At 41.8% G+C, this 17,897-nt stretch overlaps 1 protein-coding gene across 2 annotated transcripts; it reads left to right on the top strand.

The window, feature by feature from the left end:
• Positions 1–433: 433 nt before the first annotated feature.
• On the top strand, positions 434–17,276 carry LOC311147259 (ATP-binding cassette sub-family D member 3-like). Of its 2 annotated transcripts, XM_084183928.1 has the most exons (22): positions 434–566; positions 1,184–1,220; positions 3,614–3,709; positions 3,873–3,961; positions 7,097–7,166; positions 7,594–7,691; positions 8,606–8,729; positions 8,947–9,003; positions 9,163–9,305; positions 9,431–9,500; positions 9,933–10,002; positions 10,108–10,205; positions 10,295–10,386; positions 10,973–11,067; positions 11,226–11,298; positions 11,403–11,466; positions 11,624–11,701; positions 11,800–11,955; positions 13,826–13,945; positions 15,783–15,887; positions 16,147–16,203; positions 16,439–17,276. In XM_084183928.1, exons 1-22 carry the CDS (start codon positions 457–459, stop codon positions 16,514–16,516), a joined length of 1,980 nt encoding a protein of 659 aa, XP_084040054.1. In that variant the 5' UTR covers positions 434–456; the 3' UTR covers positions 16,517–17,276. The 2 variants fall into 2 exon arrangements, with proteins under 2 accessions (XP_084040054.1, XP_084040055.1); XM_084183929.1 differs by lacking the exons at positions 7,097–7,166; positions 7,594–7,691 and having other exon boundaries at positions 450–566.
• Positions 17,277–17,897: the final 621 nt, after the last annotated feature.

Genomic DNA, 17,897 nt, shown 5'->3' on the forward strand with positions numbered 1-17,897 from the left:
TTTTTTTTAGCCATATTGCAAAAATAAAAGTCATATGAAAAATAACGCTACAATAAGGAGGTTGCTGTAGCATTCTATAGTTGCTCGTGTTCATAAGAACTTTGAATTTTCTTCATTAGTATGTAGTATTTTTGCCAGAGTCCTTCCTACTTTTAATTTGAAGGATTGGCTTCCGGCTTTCTCCTGCTGCCAAATGTCGCTGAGTTTGAAATGAAAACAAAAGTGAAAAATGCAATGTTGACACACATAGCTAGCATGATTTATAGCAGATAAAGGACATGTTTACTTTTTTGTCCTTGGCTTAAACAGTTTATTCATACAATATTTGCATTGCATTGCTCTGATGTACTGAAATGTCGCACCATATAGCTCATTTTGCTAGCACGCCAGCCAGGTAGCTAGTAGCTACCCCAGCATGCATCTCGTTACTTCCTTGGTCGGTCGACAGATGGAAACATGGCGGCGATCAGTAAATACTTGACAGCTAAGAACTGCTCTATAGCAGGCGCCACAATTGTTGCCTTGTATCTTCTCAAGAGGAAAAGACATGCTGCCAAGATAAATGGGTAGCTAAGTTAAGCTTGACAACTATTTCGTAGCTAAAGTAAGATTAGCTTGGTGACGACCATCATAATGCTAAACTGATGTAGCCAACATTGGCTAGCTAGTAATGCTGCGTTCACAACAACTGGGAAGTCGGGAAAAATACGAGATCAAATCATGACGTCAGTGATCTTCAGGTCGGAAAGTCGGAGCTCTAAAAACAGGCGCGAGTTCCCGAGGTGGAATTCCGAGTTGGATGACCGTTCTAAACGATTTCCTCAGTCGGAGATAGTTTTTTCCAAAGTTCCCAGTTGTTTTGAACGCACTGAAGTCGGAGATGTCCGAGTTCCCAATTGTTTTAAACGCTGCATTTGTCATACAACATTTGTAACTGACTAGTTGCAGTATGATGACGTTGAACCAGAGCTTTCTGTTATGTTATTTTAACACTATTTTAGGTAGGTAGTAGTTTATGGAGTTAATTTTCTCTACTGATACTCACAGAGGTGGTAGGGGATATAATTGCATTGCCCGTTATAGCTGGGTTGTCAGGATTGCAAGGTCTAACTAACAAAGTAATCTACGTTTGCTGTGTGTCTTTGGCTACCATAGATTGGCTTCATTCCTGTTTTATGTTTAGGGTGAAAAGATCATCAGAACTACATTTGAGCAAAGATGTAAGTGTTTGTATCCAAGAAATGTTACTAACTACTGAGTTGTAAGATTCTTACCACACTCAATGTTGAAATCACTCTCTCTTACCACAGTGGTTCCCAAACTATGTGGGGGGAGGGGCGCAGGGTTTTATATATACACACAGTGGGGAGAACAAGTATTTGATACACTGCCAATTTTGCAGGTTTTCCTACTTACAAAGCATGTAGAGGTCTGTAATTTTTATTATAGGTACACTTCAACTGTGAGAGATGGAATCTAAAACAAAAATCCAGAAAATCATATTGTATGATTTTTAAGTAATTCATTTGCCTTTTATTGCATGACATAAGTATTTGATACATCAGAAAAGCAGAACTTAATATTTGGTACAGAAACCTATGTTTGCAATTACAGAGATCATATGTTTCCTGTAGGTCTTGACCAGGTTTGCGCACACTGCAGCAGGGATTTTGGCCCACTCCTCCATACAGACCTTCTCCAGATCCTTCAGGTTTCGGGGCTGTCGCTGGGAAATAGACTTTCGGCTCCCTCCAAAGATTTCTATTGGGTTCAGGTCTGGAGACTGGCTAGGCCACTCCAGGACCTTGAGATGCTTCTTACGGAGCCACTCATTAGTTGCCCTGGCTGTGTGTTTCGGGTCGTTGTCATGCTGGAAGACCCAGCCACGACCCATCTTCAATGCTGTTACTGAGGGAAGGAGGTTGTTGGCTAAGATCTCGCGATACATGGCCCCATCCATCCTCCCCTCAATACGGTGCAGTCGTCTTGTCCCCTTTGCAGAAAAGCATCTCCAAAGAATGATTTTTCCACCTCCATGCTTCACGGTTGGGATGGAGTTCTTGGGGTTGTACTCATCCTTCTTCTTCCTCCAAACACGGCGAGTGGAGTTTAGACCAAAAAGCTCTATTTTTGTCTCATCAGACCACATGACCTTCTCCCATTCCTCCTCTGGATCATCCAGATGGTCATTGGCAAACTTCAGACGGGCCTGGACATGCACTGGCTTGAGCAGGGGGACCTTGCGTGCGCTGCAGGATTTTAATCCATGATGGCGTAGTGTGTTACTAATGGTTTTCTTTGAGACTGTGGTCCCAGCTCTCTTCAGGTCATTGACCAGGTCCTGCCGTGTAGTTCTGGGCTAATCCCTCACCTTCCTCATGATCATTGATGCCCCACGAGGTGAGATCTTGCATGGAGCCCCAGACCGAGGGTGATTGACCGTCATCTTGAACTTCTTCCATTTTCTAATAATTGTGCCAACAGTTGTTGCCTTCTCACCAAGCTGCTTGCCTATTGTCCTGTAGCCCTTCCCAGCCTTGTGCAGGTTTACAATTTTATCCCTGATGTCCTTACACAGCTCTCTGGTCTTGGCCATTGTGGAGAGGTTGGAGTCTGTTTGATTGAGTGTGTGGACAGGTGTCTTTTATACAGGTAACGAGTTCAAACAGGTGCAGTTAATACAGGTAATGAGTGGAGAACAGGAGGGCTTTTTAAAGAAAAACTAACAGGTCTGTGAGAGCCGGAATTCTTACTGGTTGGTAGGTGATCAAATACTTATGTCATGCAATAAAATGCAAATTAATTACTTAAAAATCATACAATGTGATTTTCTGGATTTTTGTTTTAGATTCCGTCTCTCACAGTTGAAGTGTACCTCTGATAAAAATTACAGACCTCTACATGCTTTGTAAGTATGAAAACCTGCAAAATCGGCAGTGTATCAAATACTTGTTCTCCCCACTGTATATGAACTCAGTCCGGCTTTAAACTTACTCTTGAAAGTTGTAATAGTAGAATGCACAAGGTGCTATTTCATAATTGGGTAGTGCGTCATAAGTTCCTCTTGTCATGTTAGTCATTGCATACCTTAGAGAGCTATTTATAACTTGTCAGAAATGTCCAGATCAGCTAGCCCATGTCAGCTAACGTTTTTCATTTAGGTTTTTTAGCCCATAGATTTGTTGTAATTTTTTTGTTACTCAAATATCACATGAATACATATGCCAAAATGTATAGAATTGCTTCAAAATGTGCTTTAAAACTGCAAAATGTTCTTTGCACCCCATGACAAATTGTGTAGAATTGCAGGAAATAAGCTTGAAACCTGCAAAAGTCTTTCCACCAACAAGAGGGATGAGAACAGTTTGTGTCATGAACAGTGCTTGTGCCCATAGAAATAGGGGGCACGGGATCTTACCCAATGCTGGAAGGGGGGCCCAGAGTGAAAAAGTTTGGGAACCCCTGTCTTACCACACCCAGGGACAACATTTTGGCAATAATGTCAATATCCACATGCCTTTACCATAATAACAAGTAGGACTGAGCTGGTGAGATTTGATGTGGTTTATTTATCTCATTAATCTGTGTTAATGTTTGGTATGATGTGTGGCAGGAGGCCAAGAAGGAAAGGACGGTGGTGGACAAGGTGTTCTTTGCACGTATCCTGAAGATAGTGAAGATCATGGTTCCTGGAGTGTTCTGCAAAGAGGTATGAGCTCTTCTACAAACTTGATGACTTTGAATGCACTCCAACATTTTCATCTTGATTGGAATTACATTTCACTTAATGTAAGGAAGTGTATTGTTTAACATCTCAACAGATCTCCCAATCTCTTGTGTTGACCTATTTCTTGTAATCTACTGCTCCCCAGTCAGGATACTGTCTCCTCATCGCTGCCATGCTGGTGGCCAGAACCTACTGTGATGTGTGGATGATCCAGAATGGCACCATGATCGAGAGGTAGGTAGGGCTGGGAGATATGTCTAATTAATTGAAATTAATGTTTTGGCTCGATGTTCCAAATGCCTGTATCGCAAGAATCTAGGTTTTTATTTTGTGTTCGTTTTTATGAGTGTTATGTCTTTTTGGTCTCGTCTCCTTCACTCCTGTGCTGTGTGCACTGTGCACCTTCCCACTCGCACACAGACACCAATACCCTCCCCCTGCCACCCACAACAACAAAGACGAAAGATAACTTCTCCCTGACAACAAGCAGTTTAAACTCAGTATTTGCATTTAAGGTTTGGTCCAACAGAATCGGTCGTATGGACACCGAAATGCTTAGAGACATTATTTTACTGTAGTAGAGGAGAACTTAACCTTTCTAACGATACCCTTTTTATCTGAGGCGGCGCACAATTGGCCCAGCGTCGTCCAGGGTAGGGGAGGGAATGGCCGGCAGGGATGTAGCTCAGTTGGTAGAGCATGGCGTTTGCAACGCCAGGGTTGTGGGTTCGATTCCAGTAATAAAATAATGTATGCACTCACTAACTGTAAGTCGCTCTGGATAAGAGCGTCTGCTAAATGACTAAAATGTAAATGTAAATGTATCTCAACTCCCAAAATGTAGAACAGAGCAGACCCTACTAAAACGAGAGTATCAATGAACATGTTGTGGAAAATGAATGCTCAGTTTCTGTCGTGTGCGGCATTGCAGTACCACGTACCGCTAGCAGCATTTTAGCCACAGACTGTTGTGCTAGCTGTCTAGTCTGTGTTTTATGAATGTGCAATGAGCATAAAAATACGCATTTATATAAGGATTTGGCAACACGTTCTCATTCTGATAAATAATCTTATCTAGGTAGGCCACTTGATTTCAATATCTAAACAAAGTGAACAGGCTATGTTGTTCAAACAGTTTAAGATGGACAGGAGGGTCATAACAGTTCAATTGTTCTTCCTTGTTAGCAAGCAAATAGATCCAAGTTGGCTAGACTTGAAATATAAAGATTAGCTGGCTACTCACTAGCACGTGGGCTTGTGCTTCAGAGATTGTTCATGAGACCTACAAGAAGTTAGTCATTATTAGCGGATGTGCATTGTGCATGGTTCCGGTGATATCTGTAACAAAAATTGCATCTTCATAGACAGACTTGAAAGCCAGATCAGTGGTTATTGCAACAAAAGCAGGTTAAACTAAAATAATAAAATGATTAGTGGTCTTATGGTTGTGGAAGGCGTATATTTAGCCTAGGTATATAATTTTACAAGCCCTGAATTAATTCGATTATTTCTGACCTGACTGTTTGAAATGCAGTGTATTGACCTTTAATTCTTCAACAAAGTTTATTAAGAGAAAGCGTAAAAAAATAAAATAAAGATGTATATCGTGAATCGCCCATAAGTTTGAATAAATCAAGATATGATTTTTAGGCCATATCGCCCAGGCCTAGAGGTTGGACTCCATAGAAAACCCTAGCACACCAACATTAAAGTTCTCACCAGCGACATTGCCAGCAGCAACTTCAACATAGCTTTGCAGAATTATTGTTACTTATCATATTTGACAGGTTGTAATCATCTCCTCTTAATTCCTCCACAGTGGAATCATTAGCAGAGATGTCAATATTTTCAAGAAGCACTTTTATTACTATATTGCTGCCATACCGGGGGTAAACTAGTGTCCAGTGCTACATTTGCATGGATTACTTTGTGTTGCTTGGGGTGCCTGGAAGCAGAATATGATTAAGTGCTTATGAACTCACTTGTGCATTGTTGTTGTGGTTTAATTGCATTTGTGGGCATCACTGGTCTTGAAGGATTGCGGGCTTGCAAATATTTGAAATACTGTATTTAGCCTACCTTCTAGTCAGTTATTAACATAATCCTGGTTATTTTCTAGAGTGGGTTTTATTTTGTGTTTGGGGTGGAAAAATTGATCCTGGCAGCCCTACAGGACTAGACTGGGCCAACTTATTAATGAGACTTATTATTATTATTTTTAAATCTTATTTTGCACTCCTCATCCTGCTGTGTTCACCTTTCACCAGTGGCTTTTTCCACTGTTCAGTAATTGATCAGAGTACTGGTGATAGCCTTTCGCAAAATCCAGTGACTCACTCTCACCCAGCTAGCTGGGTCAGTTTAAAGAGCGACTGCCTTTAAAAAGCAACTAATCCCTTTGATAACGGCCTATTGGGCTCCCGAGTGGCGCAGCGGTCTAAGGCACTGCATCTCAGTGCTTGAGGCGTCACTACAGACCCCCTGGTTTGATTCCAGGCTGTAGCTCAACCGGACGTGATTAGGAGTCCCATAAGGTGGTGCACAATTGGCCCAGCGTCGTCCGGGTTTGGCCGGTGTAGGCCGTCATTGTAAATAATAATTTGTTCTTAACTGACTTGCCTAGTTAAATAAAGGTAAAATAAAAAATAAAAAAATGTGTCAGAGTCAGAAGCGGGTATTCTAGACTACAAAGTGTAAATAGGATAATTTAGGTCATAAAGTCAATCTCATCTAAAACGGAGTTTGTAACATCTGTGCGTCACAGCGGGTTAATAAAGGTTGGGTTTTGATTTGACGATGTCCATTTGCCCACTAACATGGGGTGAACAGCTGCGGTGATTGCTCTCTATACAATAGAATAGACAGTGAGGCAGACCTGCTCAGCAGCTCCGACTGTTTACATAAGACAACACGTTGTGCATTTTTTTACTTGAGAAATACTGCACCAAGCACCATAGTTAGATGTAAAATTGCGCAACTAAAACATCCTCGGCAAAAACGTTAACTCAAGAAATGTATAATTATTTTTATCTTAGGTTCATTCTAGGGATTTTGAGGAAGTCAAATAGGCTTCCGAGTACAGTGTCTCATGGGGGACAAACATCATTAACCAAACGCGGAATCGGTCAGGAAACACACCTCCAAGACTGAAATCTTGTTTTTCGAATGAGAGAAAAACCCGTGCCAATCGGCGTGTTCAGTGGCTCTTTAAGGTGCGGACAATCCAGCTCTTCCAGTGTTGGGTTTTCTGGACGCTAAAAAACACTGAAAAAAACACACACCTTTGGTTTACAATGTAGAATGACCCCACTTTTTGCCCTGTATGTGACATTGTGAGTGTGTGTTCACTTTGTGCATGTTGGTTTGCAGTGCAATTATTGGTCGTTCAACAAAAGATTTCAAGAGACTCTTGTTCAACTTTATAAAAGTCATGCCATTTGTAAGTGCAACTTTCCTACTTCTATTTTTGTGGTTAATTTGTTGTCTTAATTGTCTCTACCACCCGTATATTAAAACAAAATTATAATGCGTAATTCTACACATTACACTTTCTCAATACAGTATATTTGATAATAAGCTAATGAACTTGAAAACAGTTAACCTCATGATTTGGGAATGGTGGTTTACGTTAGGATTAGAATTGTGCCCAATTGGGAGAGCGTTTGTTTGTATTTTTTTGTCAATACTAAAACTGCCTGATAACTAACAGACTGGTGATCCCTGGCCTATATTTATTAGAGGTTTTATGAGGTGTTTATGATTATTTACTCAGTGCATAAATTCCATTGAGTGGTATACTCGCACCATAAAATGTCATGCACTGCTTTTAAATGAGACTGCTATTATGGCCCGTTTGCCTGTTTCAGATCTCACTGGTTAACAACTTCCTCAAGCTGGGTCTGAATGAACTGAAGCTCTGTTGCCGGGTTCGACTCACCAAGCACCTCTATGATGAGTACCTGCAGTAAGTCCTGCTGATCACTCATTCCCAAGCCTACTTCTTGCAGAATATTAGTTCTGAGAGATCAAGAGAACATCTGTCTGTCTGCCCTTAGCTGGTCTCGTGACAGACGTTAACATTTACATCTAACCCAAATCACGTAGCGGGAGATTTGGTTCTGGGTGACAAGATTAGCCCAAGGTCCCAGGGTTCCGGACTGGAAGCACGCTTTCGGCTGTGCCCAGAGGACAGCATCGGTATTGTAGTTTAACTGAAGTCTGGCCCAGAAAGGCAATTCCCATAGACAGCCCCATAGAGAAGTCACATTTGAAAATTCCTAATAAGACACTTAAGTCCTCACCTTTGTGCACGAAACTACCATTGAAATATTCAAATAATTGGCGCTGAGGCCTATTTTTTTCTTTTTCATCACTCACAGCCGAAGATACGAAAACATTTAATTCATGCTGGCCATCGACGTGCCGTTTGGTTTGTGTAGCCGTCCACGTGCATGGCACTCTCTGGCAGAGTTCCCGGAGCATGTTCGCGCGGTACTGCTGTCTGTCCAGTGCGCAGGCGTTGTCGTCCCAGTAAAAACGGATATAGAAAGATGGCAGCAACTACGAAACAGCGAATGCAAACTTAAGTAGATTACGCTGAAAACAACAAGCGTCCATTTTGGACGCTGTCTCTAGTTCATATATACCTCAGTGGATTAGCCTTTAGCAATAGAGGTAGTTTGAAATGATTTTTCCCTTGATCAGATTTCATTTTACAAATGTCCTAGCCCCACTACTTACAGTGTAGTGACCCTGTTACAATGGTGTAAGGAACAATGACTTCATAAACTCAAAGTGATAGAAAATACATAAAACACCTGCCAAACCCTGTTTCATGTTTTCACCACACCATCCTCCCATCCCACATCTCCTCTCCAGAGGTTACACATACTATAAGATTGGTAACCTGGACAACCGCATCGGTAACCCTGACCAGCTGTTGACCCAGGACGTGGAGAAGTTTTGTAACAGTGTGGTGGACCTCTACTCCAACATCAGCAAGGTAACCTGCACTTAAATAGCCTGGTTATACTAGACCAAATTCTGCACTCAAATGAAACAATGCTGAGTTCAGAATTCAGTCTGGTTCAACCAGGCTATTAAAAAATACCTCTGTTGTAGAGACAACTAATGCGGCTCAAAGCCTGATACAATCTACTGCTATTGACAGTACACTGAACCTGGGATGATAATCAAACAGGTTTTGTCTCTTCCTTTAGCCTCTATTGGACATTGGTCTGTACATCTTCAAGTTGACCTCGGCCATCGGGCCACAGGTGAGTCTTGCTTTGTCTAATGTAGCCTTCTATGGATCTCTGGAATTGTCCTACATTTAGGCTTATATGTAGTTTCAATTGAAAGAATGAAAATGTTAATCCCCAATGCATCCGCACAGTAGAATAGAGTTTCTACTCTACTCTCCTCTTTCCCCTCAGGGTCCTGCCTGTATGATAGGCTACCTGGTGTTCTCTGGGCTCATCCTGACACGTCTGCGGAGGCCCATCGGCAAGATGACGGTGATGGAGCAGAGATACGAGGGAGAGTACCGATTCGTCAACTCACGCCTCATCACCAACAGGTCAGTCGGGTCGCACATCTATCCTTACTACTGTTCCTCTCTTCTCCTTTTTAAGACAAAGAATTTCTGTTTCATGTTCTTTTTCCACTGTGAAAATAACTGGTTTAATGTTTTGTTTCCCACAGTGAAGAAATTGCCTTCTACAATGGAAACCTGAGGGAAAAACAGACCATTCACTCCACCTTCCAGAAACTGGTGAGAGGGTTTGGGGCTTTAAATCTATCAGTGGCGGTAGTTGACTTACTATGGCAGGGATCATCAACTAGATTCACCCGCCTGACAATTTTTTTCTTGGGCGGATGTTCAGGAGGCAGGAACATAATTACAAATAATTTGTCGATGGCAAATTGACCACAAGAAGCCCAAACAGATATAACATTTGACTAAAACATAATAATTTCAAACCGTACTTACATTTGCATACGATCACATATATCTCTCTATTATGCGTGGGAATACTTGTCTACAGATTTCCTAAATTAAAATCACTTGGAGCTGATTTGCTAGGGGTTTGTCTTTTATGCTCAGAAAACTTTGGGGGCCAAATAAAATCACCCGTACTATGGTATCACAGAGGATCTGTACTACAATGCATATCAATGTCTTACGTTACATTCTCTCCCATAGGTGGATCATTTGCACAATTTCATTTTCTTCCGCTTTTCAACTGGTTTCGTGGACAGCGTCATTGCAAAGTGTGAGAATACTCTTTGATTTGAAGTTTGTTAATTACTTTATTCATACTCTCATCTGATGTGGTTTATAGCTGAATTAAATACTTGTGGTTTTCCCACCTCTGTAGACATTGCCACTGTTGTGGGGTACCTGGTGGTGAGCAGGCCGTTCCTGAACCGTACCCACCCACGCCACCTACACAGTACCCACGCTGAGCTGCTAGAGGTGAGGAGAGACAAAGAGTGTGTGTGTGTTCTGTATGGTTCAGATCCTAACTTCCCTGTCTCCCCTCTCTCCCTCTCTTTCTCCTCCAGGACTATTACCAGAGTGGGCGTATGTTGCTGAGCATGTCTCAGGCCCTGGGCAGGATCGTCCTGGCTGGCAGAGAGATGAGCAGGCTCTCAGGGTCAGTCATACACAATGCTCTTATCACACAATTGGTTCAACTGGTTCGGTGGTGCACTGGTAGCCTGAATGCCAGTTTGTTAGCGCTATCATGCTATCTCTGTCAGTTATTGCAATAGAGTTCCAATATTTGCATAACCCTTGCGATTGGAGGGTAGTTGTGGGGGTTATCGAATTAGGATCCAATCCTCTGTTCTCCTCAAGCTCATTATTGTTCATATTTGAAGATTGTTGTGAGGCCAGACTGTTTGGCTTGGTAAAGACAGCAATGGAGTAGGTAAGAGCACAAACAGATCTGGGACTAGTTCAGTGGTTCATTGGTTTGTTGGTTCAATTGTTCATTGGGTTAATGGTTTAATGGTCTCAGATCACTCCACTTGTTCTTCTTTCCCTCCATCTGCTGTCCCCTCCTCACTGACTCCTGCTGTCCCCTCCTCACTGACTCTTGCTGTCCCCCTCCTCACTGACTCTTGCTGTCCCCCTCCTCACTGACTCTTGCTGTCCCCCTCCTCACTGACTCTTGCTGTCCCCCTCCTCACTGACTCTTTCTGTCCCCCTCCTCACTGACTCCTGCTGTCCCCCTACAGGTTCACAGCTCGCATCACCGAGATCATTAAAGTCCTGAAAGAGCTGAACTCTGGGAAATACGAGAGGACCATGGTCTCTCAGCAGGGAGGCAGAGGTGCCCGCTGCATGTTCCCTGATAATGTATTGATGCTGATATTGTTGTTAGATAGCAGTCTCATGTGGCAGTAGTCTAACACAGGAACAGGATAACATTTTACTAGTTTATGTGCGAGATGATTGCTTTTGTGATTTTTTTCTTTGTCACATTTTCAGATGGTGAATTACAAGATAGAATCACCTTGGTCCCAGGAAGTGGTGAAATCATCCACAAAGACAAGATTATTAAGTATGTATCTGACAGATACATGTATTATAGCAATACAATAAACATGATTAACATGCTTAATGAAAGTAGGTACTACCTGGTTTGATGTTGTACTTGTGTCTCAGGTTTGAGCATACACCTCTTGCAACGCCCAATGGGGATATTCTTATCAAAGACCTCAGCTTTGAGGTGAGTATCTCAATACCACCTAGGAGCAACTCCGTACTGAACCAATTTATAAAATTCATGAAATCTAAAGACTAGACTTATGATGAAGGTTGAGGGACTGTTTAATCTGGAAGTGCAGACGGCTGAACTGTGCCTTCCCATCCCCTGCTAACCTAAGGTGACATCAGGGACAAACGTCTTGGTGTGTGGCCCCAACGGCTGTGGGAAGAGCTCACTCTTCAGAGTCCTGGGAGAGGTATGAGGAATCAACAATTGCTGAAAAAGCCTGTTATGTTGCTGTAGTGTTTTACTGTTTTACATTCATGAGTAGTAATGGATGTGTCTGTTTCTCAGCTCTGGCCTCTGTTTGGTGGCCGTCTCACCAAACCTGAGCGAGGGAAGCTCTTCTATGTTCCCCAGAGGCCATACATGACCCTGGGCTCTCTGAGGGATCAGGTGATCTACCCAGATACAGTGGAGGACCAGAGGAGGAAGGGCACCTTTGATAAGGTAGCCTAACTATCCAATCATAGCAGCCCTTTACTGGACCATACATGTACACTACCAGTCAGAAATGTGGACACACCTACTCATTCAAGGGTTTTTCTTTATTTTTACTATTTTCTACATTGTAGAATAATAGTGAAGACATCAAAACTATGAAATAACACAAATGGAATCATATAGTAACCAAAAAAGTGTTAAACAGATCAAAATATATTTTATATTTTAGAATCTTCGAAGTAGCCACCCTTTATATTGATGACAGCTTTGCACACTCTTGGCATTCTCTCAACCAGCTTCACCTGGAATGCTTTTCCAACAGTCTTGAAGGAGTTCCCACATATGCTGAGCACTTGTTGGCTGCTTTTCCTTCACTCTCCGGCCCGACTCATCCCAAACCATCTCAATTGGGTTGAGGACGGGGGATTGTGGAGGCCACGTAATCTGATGCAGCACTCATCACTCTCCTCCATGGTAAAATAGCCCTTACACAGCCAGGAGGTGTGTTGGGTCATTGTCCTGTTGAAAAACAAATGATAGTCCCACTAAGCCCAAACCAGATGGGATGGCGTATCGCTGCAGAATGCTGTGGTAGCCATGCTGGTTAAGTGTGCCTTGAATTCTAGATAAATCACAGACAGTGTCACAAGTAAAGCACCCCCACACATAACACCTCCTCCTCCATGCTTTACGGTGGGAAATACACGAGGAGATCATCCGTTCACCCACACCGCATCTCACAAAGACACAGCGGTTGGAACCAAAAATCTCAAATTTGGCTCCAGACCAAATGACAAATTTCCACCGGTTTAATGTCCATTGCTCATGTTTCTTGGCCCAAGCAAGTCTCTTATTATTATTGGTGTCCTTTAGTAGTGGTTTCTTTACAGCAATTCGACCATGAAGGCCTGATTCACACAGTCTCCTCTGAACAGTTGATGTTGAGATGTGTCTGTTACTTGAACTCTGTGAAGCATTTATTTGGGCTGCAATTTCTGAGGCTGGTAACTCTAATGAACTTATCCTCTGCAGCAGAGGTAACTCTGAGTCTTCCATTCCTGTGGCGGTCCTCATGAGAGCCAGTTTCATCATAGTGCTTAATGGTTTTTGCCACAGCACTTGAAGAAACTTTCAAAGTTCTTGAAATATACTGTATTGACTGACCTTCATGTCTTAAAGTAATGATGGACAGTAGTTTCTCTTTGCTTATTTGAGCTGTTCTTGCCATAATATGGACTTGGTCTTTTACCAAATAGGGCTATCTTCTGTATACCCCCCCTCCTACCTTGTCACAACACAACTGATTGGCTCAAACATATTAAGAAGGAAAGAAATTCCACAAATTAACATTTAAGAAGGCACACCTGTTAATTAAAATGCATTCCAGGTGACTACCTCATGAAGCTGGTTGAGAGAATGCCAAGCGTGTGCAAAGCTGTCATCAAGGCAAAGGGTGGCTATTTGAAGAATCTCAAATATAAAATATATTTTGATTTGTTTAACACTTTTTTGGTTACTACATGATTCCATATGTGTTATTTCATAGTTTTATGTCTTCACTATTATTCTACAATGTAAAAATAAAGAAAACCCTTGAATGAGTAGGTGTGTCCAAACTTTTGACTGGTAGTGTATATCCAAACACATCAGCTCTTTACTATACCATATATCCAATCACAGCAGCCCTTTTTTTGACCAATGATTTGTAATGCTTCTCAAGTGTGCTGTACATGGCCTCTGTCAGTAGGATGTGGTATGTCAGAGGATAGCACTAAGCTATGCACGCTGTTTGCTGACAGTGTGGTATGCTGGCGTTTTTGTACGTATCTGTGCGTCTCTCCGTTTCTGTGTGTGTGTGTGTTCTGCTGGGCAACAGGTGCTGAAGGAGTACCTGGACAACGTCCAGCTTGGTCACATCCTGGAGAGGGAGGGCAGCTGGGACACCGTCCAGGACTGGATGGACGTCCTCAGTGGAGGAGAGAAACAGAGGATGGCTGTAAGTCACTGCTCATTTCCTAAAGAAAACAACAGTGAATAGTGAAGACACATGTAGTTGTTTTGTCTCTTTCTATGCCAGACTAATTCTGCTAGCTGCATAGCACTGCACTCCATTTATGTTGCCATGACTTTTAAGACCATTTTCCAAGCACATACAGCTGTAAAAAAGTATTTGATCCCCTGCTGATTTTGTACGTTTGCCCACTGACAAAGAAATGATCAGTCTATAATTTTAATGGTAGGTTTATTTGAACAGTGAGAGACAGAATAACAAACAAAAAATCCAGAAAAACGCATGTCAAAAATGTTATAAATTGATTTGCATTATAATGAGGGAAATATGTTTTGCAGAGGGGTCAAATACTTGACTTAGTACTTTGTGGCAAAACCCTTGTTGGCAATCACAGAGGTCAGACGTTTCTTGTAGTTGGCCACCAGGTTTGCACACATCTCAGGAGGGATTTTGTCCCACTCCTCTTTGCAGATCTTCTCCAAGTCATTAAGGTTTCGAGGCTGACGTTTGGCAACTCGAACCTTCAGCTCCCTCCACAGATTTTCTATGGGATTAAGGTCTGGAGACTGGCTAGGCCACTCCAGGACCTTAATGTGCTTCTTCTTGAGCCACTCCTTTGTTGTCTTGGCCGTGTGTTTTGGGTCATTGTCGTGCTAGAATCCACGACCCATTTACAATGCCCTGGCTGAGGGAAGGAGGTTCTCACCCAAGATTTGACGGTACATGGCCCCGTCCATCGTCCCTTTGATGCGGTGAAGTAGTCCTGTCCCCTTAGCAGAAAAACACCCCCAAAGCATAATGTTTCTACCTCCATGTTTGACGGTGGGGATGGTGTTCTTAGGGTCATAGGCAGCATTCCTCCTCCTCCAAACACGGCGAGTTGAGTTGATGCTAAAGAGCTCGATTTTGGTCTCATCTGACCACAACACTTTCACCCAGTTATCTGAATCATTCAGATGTTCATTGGCAAACTTCAGACGGCCCTGTATATGTGCTTTCTTGAGCAGGGGGACCTTGCGGGCGCTGCAGGATTTCAGTCCTTCACGGCGTAGTGTGTTACCAATTGTTTTCTTGGTGACTATGGTCCCAGCTGCCTTGAGATCATTGACAAGATCCTCCCGTGTAGTTCTGGGCTGATTCCTCACCGTTCTCATGATCATTGCAACTCCACGAGGTGAGATCTTGCATGGAGCCCCAGGCCGAGAAAGATTGACAGTTCTTTTGTGTTTCTTCCATTTGCGAATAATTGCACCAACTGTTGTCACCTTCTCACCAAGCTGCTTGGCGATGGTCTTGTAGCCCATTCCAGCCTTGTGTACGTCTACAATCTTGTCCCTGACATCCTTGGAGAGCTCTTTGGTCTTGGCCATAGTGGAGAGTTTGGAGTCTTGATTGATTGCTTCTGTGGACAGGTGTCTTTTATACAGGTAACAAGCTGAGATTAGGAGCACTTCCTTTAAGAGTGTGCTCCTAATCTCAGCTCGTTACCTGTATAAAAGACACCTGGGAGCCAGAAATCTTTCTGATTGAGAGGGGGTCAAATACTTATTTCCCTCATTAAAATGCAAATCAATTTATAACATTTTTGACATGCGTTTTTCTGGATTTTTTTGTTGTTATTCTGTCTCTCACTGTTCAAATAAACCTACCATTAAAATTATAGACTGATCATTTCTTTGTCAGTGGGCAAACGTACAAAATCAGCAGGGGATCAAATACTTTTTTCCCTCACTGTAAAGGTAGCTTTTCATTGATTGGACTCCTCTTCTCTTCTCTTCTCTTCTCTCACACACACATCTCATCTCATCTCTCTGGTATCTAGATGGCCCGTCTGTTTTACCATAAGCCCCAGTTTGCCATCCTGGATGAGTGCACCAGTGCTGTGAGTGTAGATGTGGAGGACTTTATCTACAGCCACTGCAGGACGGTAAAATACAACACTGGACTATTATTCAGATTATACATTAAATAGGTCATTTGTCAATCTTTTTAATTTTTTTATTCAAGTTTACAAAATGTACATCAATGTAAGTACAAAGATTTTGCCATATCCCAACCATTTGTCAATATGTTGATGATTATTGAAAAATATTTTATTTATGTGCACATTGTGAAAGAGGAATGAAAAAGAACCAAGCTAACTGATGCATGGTAGCTTATGGGATGTCATATTTACCTTTCCTCAGGTGGGCATCACGTTGTTCACGGTTTCTCACAGGAAGTCTTTGTGGAAGCACCATGAGGTAAGTCCTGTCACACCAAATGATGAAACATAAAATGACTGTGCATATAATAATATAATGCAGGTGAATACTAAAGCCCTGTTCTTTTGTCCTTTTTTTAATTCTAAGAGCGTTTACTTGTTTACATCTATTTTGTAGGAGCATTTTATTTTATATAGATTAAAATACATTCCAAATATCTAAGAGGGCCTTTAAGAAAGAACACCTTCTAACCAGTGATTTCTGTCTTCTCCAGTACTACCTGCACATGGATGGAAGGGGAAACTATGAGTTCAAAGCCATCACCCAGGAAACTGTGGAATTTGGGTCATAACGACCTCACCACAGCCAATTATTGTGCACAGAGATGGTCCTAAGTAATTCTGCACTAGATGAAGCATAGAAAACAGAGAAGTCAAGTCCTAACATCTTAAAATGTTACGCTACATTATGAAGAATGGGAGCTCTCTCAAAGTCAAGAGAGAAATACCTTTAATACATTAAAGGTAGAGTCCACAATATGACATCATCATACAGAGCAGGGTACACTTCCTGCTTACAGAAATAAACAAAACAATTGAATTCTGCCGAGATTGACCGTATTGGCTCTTCCTAAGGGCAGATATTGAATTCTGTTGTTGTTTATGACTGGAAGCAGGAAGTCGCCCCACTGTGTATGATGATGTCATATTGCAGAGTCTACCTTTTAAGGACGTGCGTGTCTGTACATGAGAGTTTTAATTGTATATGAAGCAAATAATGTACTAAGAAAGCTAGCCTTACCGATTTGTATGTTTTAAAATGTTATTTCCATTAATATTGCATTGTTTTTTATTATTTAAAATGGTCCATTTTTATGTCAAGTTTAATGTCAAGTTTTGATGTTGAGTTAAATTTAATGTTTTGTTTTGTTTTTTTAAATGTTAGTCTAGTGCTGTTTGTTGAAACACTGAAGTGCATTCTCCTTTCGTGAAGCCAGTTACTGTAACTGTAAATGACATTAAGCAAAGCTAGTCCGAATACGTCAACTGCAGTACATAAATGTAATATGTATTTTTTTGTCTCCTATATAAAAATTATCAGCGTCTGCCTCAGTTTTGTAAGGTACTGTAGTTATTCTGAACCATACTGAATTAAGCTTTGATTATTTCGTAAAAGGGGATCGAGGACGTGGGAATTCTTGTTAACATAGGATATTTAAAATGCCATTACTATGAGCTGAACTAGAAATAAATACAGTGGCTTGCGAAAGTATTCACCCCCCTTGGCATTTTTCCTATATTGTTGCATAACGACCTAGAATGAAAAGAGTTTTTGGGGGTTTGTATCATTTGATTTACACAACATGCCTACCACTTTGAAGATGAAAAATATTTTTTGGGGTGAAACAAACAAGAAATAAGACAAAAAACCAGAACTTGAGCGTGCATAACTATTCCCCCTCCAAAGTCAATACTTTGTAGAGCCACCAAGTCTCTTGGGGTATGTCTCTATAAGCTTGGCACCTCTAGCCACTGGGATTTTTGCCCATTCTTCAAGGCAAAACTGCTCCAGCTCCATCAAGTTGGATGGGTTCTGCTGGTGTACAGCAATATTTAAGTCATACCACAAATTCGCAATTGGATTGAGGTCTGGGCTTTGACTAAGCCATTCCAAGACATTTAAATGTTTCCCCTTTAAACCACTCAAGTGTTGCTTTAGCAGTATGCTTAGGG

The sequence above is a fragment of the Coregonus lavaretus genome (genome assembly GCF_964263955.1).
Source record: "Coregonus lavaretus genome assembly, chromosome: 19".
NCBI lineage: Eukaryota > Metazoa > Chordata > Actinopteri > Salmoniformes > Salmonidae > Coregonus > Coregonus lavaretus.